General features: G+C 37.6%; 1 protein-coding gene across 1 annotated transcript in view; it reads right to left on the bottom strand.

Annotated features, from left to right (window-relative positions):
- CDKL2 (cyclin dependent kinase like 2) overlaps positions 1-4,854 on the bottom strand; it is a 56,730-nt gene that overhangs the window by 17,358 nt on the left and 34,518 nt on the right. Inside the window, 2 exon segments of the mRNA XM_017876589.1 lie at positions 686-792; positions 1,015-1,138. Of these exon segments, the coding sequence (XP_017732078.1) occupies positions 686-792; positions 1,015-1,138 (231 nt within the window).

Raw genomic sequence — 4,854 nt, 5'->3', positions numbered from 1 at the left:
GACTCCATCTCAAAAAAAAAAAAAAAAAGAAAGGTAGGGTGTTTATAACTTTGGAGTTAATGTAGTGAAATACTATGAACTATAAAATAAATAAATAAACCCAGTAGTTAACAAAAACTGTAGCTAGGCTGCATACCCAGACACACACATTTTTAATCTATAAAAAATGGATTACTGGCCAGTAGCCATAGCTCATGTCTGTAATTCTAACACTTTGGGAGGCTAAAGCAGAAGGATCACTTGAGGCCAGGAGTTTTGAGACCAGCCCAGGCAACATAGCAAAGCCTCATCTCTACAAAAAAATTTAAAAATTAGTTGGATATGGTGGTGCATGCCTGTAATCTCAGCTATTTGGGAGGCTGAGGTAGTTGGATTGCTTAAGCTCAAGAGTTTGAGACTGCAGTGAGCTAGGATGACGTTACTGCACTCCAGCCTGGGCACCAGAACACGACTATGTCTCTAAAAAAAAAAAAAGTATTATGGCAAGTTAGGAAACATTTATGTAAATATATATGTAATAAAGGTACTAAGTACGACGAATCAAACAAACTTTAGCAAGCGAAATGTTATAGATCCCACCAATAAACCTTCACAATTCTTAAGAGCAAACTCTCCCTAAAATACTTTACTAGTAAGTATGAGAGAGACCCGAGTTCTGTCCATCCTATAAAGAGTATTTCTGTACCTGATGCAATGTAATACTGGGGGTGTGCAGGTCAATAGCGGCCAGAGAAGGAATTCGAGATTTTGAAAGAATTTTGCTCTCTTTCTTTGTTAGCCTGGAATTTCGAGCTAGATAAAAATGACCATAAACACAGTGAAATAATTAGACATTTTGTTAGTTTTTAGCTTTTGACATTCTCTACTTGTTACTCAGTATGTACTTATTATAATAGGTATTTACATACTTAAATATGTAAAGTGACTGAATTTTTATTTTTAAATTCTGTTTACTTAACATACATTTTAAACAATCTAAACAGACTATACAAAGTAAAGGCACTATTAACATACCTGTGCCTTCCAATGCTCTTAGTTCAGGGAGATGATTATAGTTTAGTTCAGGCAAATGGACATCTGTCCTGGAGTACTCTCTTCTTTTCTTACTTGTCCGAAAGAGGCTTTTTTCACTAGAGACCTAATATAATCAACATAGTCAACAAAAAAGAATTATTTTCAAGGTTAGCTAGGCTTTCGTTCTTTTGTAACTCCTATGTTCATATCCTAAAATTTGTGAAATTGAACGTCTATAATAAAAAATTTGAAGGACATTAATAATAAAAAAAAATTTCATCCAATTATTTCAAATGTCTTCCTCATTAAATTCATTAAAATTGCTAACAAGTAGATAACTTGATTGCTATGAGTTTCTCCTTCTCCCTTTGCCAATTTTCAGTGTGTAAGTCCCAGTAAGTAGTAAAAGGTTAAAAGATGGGCATTGATGCCCTGGTCCTTCAGGCCAGCAAGGTGGGGCCTTACAACACTTCCTAGGCTTTTCAGCAAATAGTTGCTGTTGTCTTCATAAATTTTGAACAGTTTATCTTCACATGTATATCACATCTCCCCCTAGCTTATTTTTCACTTTCCCAATATAATTTTGTTATTCATTTTTCTTTATTTGTCCTTGTCTTGCTCCTCAGAGTTAGAATATAATACTATCCTCCTAGGAATACAATTGATTAAGTAAAGAATTATAACTTCAATTATTTTCCTAATCTTTCTTAGTACTATTATTTCACAGTTGATAAAGTCAGAAAAAATAGTGAGGAATAGCAGCAGCACTTCAATTCTGCATCCTTATAAATTTGACACTTTTCCAATATTTTTCATTTGAGAATCACAGAAACCCTGTATTCATATGTATGTATAATGAACTACATACACACAAGCATATGTATAATGACATTAGGTTATTGAGGTTCCTTGATGCCTCAAACTTAATATTCTGTGAGTTATGCCATTCTGGCTGCCAGAAATTCTTCACGAGTCCTTCAGTGAGCTTTTGAGTTTCTTTCTTTTGGATGTTTCTGCTTACTCTTTCCATAGAACAAGCACTAAGGCTATTGGTTCAAGTTGGCTTTAAAATAAAATAGTTCAATAAAACTATATGCAAGTATAAAAAGTAAAATTTTAAATGAATTTAAACTACCAGATTAACACATTCAAAGAGTGAAAATAAAACACATAATTTATTCACACATCAGAATGGGGGCATAAAACATGGGAGAGAGGTACTGATCTTTAACATACAAGTTGAAGAAAGTCTAGGCTTAGCTCTGCTTGCATTAATTTTCATTAAGGAAAGACTCCACTGGGTCTTCACCCTCCTAATCTTCACCTCCTTTCTTGATTACCTCTTCCAAAGAAGAATAAATTACCTCTTCCAAAGAAGAATAAATCAGATCTAAAATTATCAGCCAGCATTGATCATGCAATACCTGAAAGCAGGTTGATATCAGTTCTGGCAAAATGGTATTGAACCAGCTGTTTTGAAAAGTCTTCCTGAATAAAATAATCTTCCAAAGCAAATCAGGATTTTAAAACACAAATATCCACAAAGAAACCAAAAAAGAAAGTATTATAAGCACAGAAATTATAAACTAAGAATAATTAAAAGAAAAACAAATACAATGCCCAAATCGTGAGAGAGATGAAAAGGCTGTATTTTTCAGCTCTGAAGATAGTGAGAGAAGTAGAGAAGGGAAATTTGTCTCACACACACACACACACACACACACACACACACACACAAATACTCCTTTGGGAATACATCCATACCTCCCTTTGTTGTGGAAAGCATTCATTCATTCAGTGTGGAGTCTTTCCTTAATGAAAATTAATGCAAGCAGAGAAAAGCCTAGATTTTCTTCAACTTGTAGGTTGTAGGTCAATACCTCTCTCCCATGTTTTATGCCCCCATTCTAAGATGTGAATAAATATATTATTATAAATACTTATTATGTGTTTTATTTTCAGTCTTTGAATATGTTAACCTGGTAGTTTGAACTCATTTTTAAATTTTAGGCCAGGCATGGTGGCTCACACCTGTAATCCCAGTACTTTGGGAGGCCAAGGTGGGCAGATCACCCGAGGTCAGGAGTTTGAGACCAGCCTGGCCAACATGGAGAAACCTCGCCTCTACTAAAAATACAAAAATTAGCTGGGTGTGGTGGCAGGTGCCTGTAATCTCAGTTACTCGGGAGGCTGAGGCAGGAGACTCGCTCAAATCAGGGAGGCGGAGGTTGCAGTGAGCCGAGATCATGCCACTGCACTCCAGCCTGGGCAACACAGTGAGATTCTGTCTCGAAAAAACATACATATATATATATATGTTGGAAGCTTACATTCTAGTTGGGGGAGACAGACAATATACAAATAAGAGTACATAGATGATGTCAGGTAAATGCAATGGAAAAAAATAAGCAAGGAGAAGGCATCGAACATAAAGGGAGGCATAATGAGTTACAAGACTTCACAATAAGGTTTCATGTGGACTAAGGAAGAGAAAAAGTAAATCCATTGGCTTATCTGGGGGAAGAATGTTCTAAAGCAAAAGAAATAGCAAGTGCAAAAGCCCAAAGGTGGAAGTATGTCTGACCATGTTCCAGGAATAACAAGGAAATCAGCATGGTAGAACAGATTGATGGAGAAAGAGTAGGTGGGGATGGGATAGAGGGCTGGGTGGAGTCAATCATGCAGGCACTTATAGACCCTGTAAGGACTTTGGCCTTTCCTTAGAGATAAGAAGCTAATGGAGTATGTTGAGCAGAAGAATGATGAGGGTTTCACCTAACTTTAAAAGAGAAACATTCTGGATGTCATGCCGAGAGAATAATAATGCTCCTTCCTGTGCTATCTCAAAATACAATATGATACTATGCTTTAATTTGCTGATCCTCTAGATCATGAAGTCCTTGAAAAGAAAGATTTATTTATTTCCAGGGTCTCACACATAATAAATGATTGATAAATATTTATTATATAAATAAATAGAATCGTTTCTTTCTTTTTCTTTCTTTTTTTTTTTTGTGTGTGTGTGTGTGTGTGAGACAGGGTCTTGGTCTGTCACCCAGGCTGAGGTGCTGGGGCACAATCACAGCCACAGCTTACCACTGTATCCTCAACTTTCCAGGTCCGCCCATCTTAGCCTCCCAAGTAGCTAGGACTACAGTCATGTGCCACCATACCCAGCTAATTTTTTAAAAAAATTTTTGTAGAGACAGGATCTTGCCATGTTGCTCAAGTTTGTCTCAAACTCCTGGGCTCAAACTATTCTCCTGCCTCAGCCTCCCAAAGTGCTGGGATTGTAGATGTGTGCTACCATCTCCGGCCAATAGAATACAGCCACCAAAAATCTGGTGTGAGTGAGATAAGACAATTTATAATTCTCATCTACTCTAAAAAAGAACTGATCAGCAATCATCAAGGTGAGAAAATTTACTATGTTACTAAAGAAAAAATAAAACAAGCCAGGCACAGATGGGTCATGCCTGCAATACCAGCACTTTGGGAGGCCAAGGCAAGGTGGATCACAAGGTCAGGAGTTCGAGACCAGTCTGGCCAAGATGGTGAAACCCTGTCTCTACTAAAAATACAAAAATTAGCTGGGTGTGGTGGCAGGCACCTGTAATCCCAGCTACTCAAGAGGCTGAGGCAGGAGAATTGCTTAAACCAAGGAGGTGGAGGTTACAGTGAGCCAAGATCACGCCACTGTACCGTAGCCTGAGTGACAGAGCAAGTCTCCGTGAAAAAAAAAAAAAGAAAGAGAGGAAGGAAGGGAGGGAGCGAAGGAGGCAGGGAGGGAAGGAGGGAGAGAGGGAGGAAGGAAGGAAGGAAGGGAGGGAGGGAGGGAGG

The sequence above is a fragment of the Rhinopithecus bieti genome, unplaced genomic scaffold (assembly GCF_001698545.2).
Source record: "Rhinopithecus bieti isolate Rb0 unplaced genomic scaffold, ASM169854v2 scaffold_8675, whole genome shotgun sequence".
In the NCBI taxonomy this organism is placed as follows: domain Eukaryota; kingdom Metazoa; phylum Chordata; class Mammalia; order Primates; family Cercopithecidae; genus Rhinopithecus; species Rhinopithecus bieti.
The sequence above is the reverse complement of the archived record's forward strand: the minus strand, read 5'-3'. Positions and strand labels throughout refer to the sequence as shown.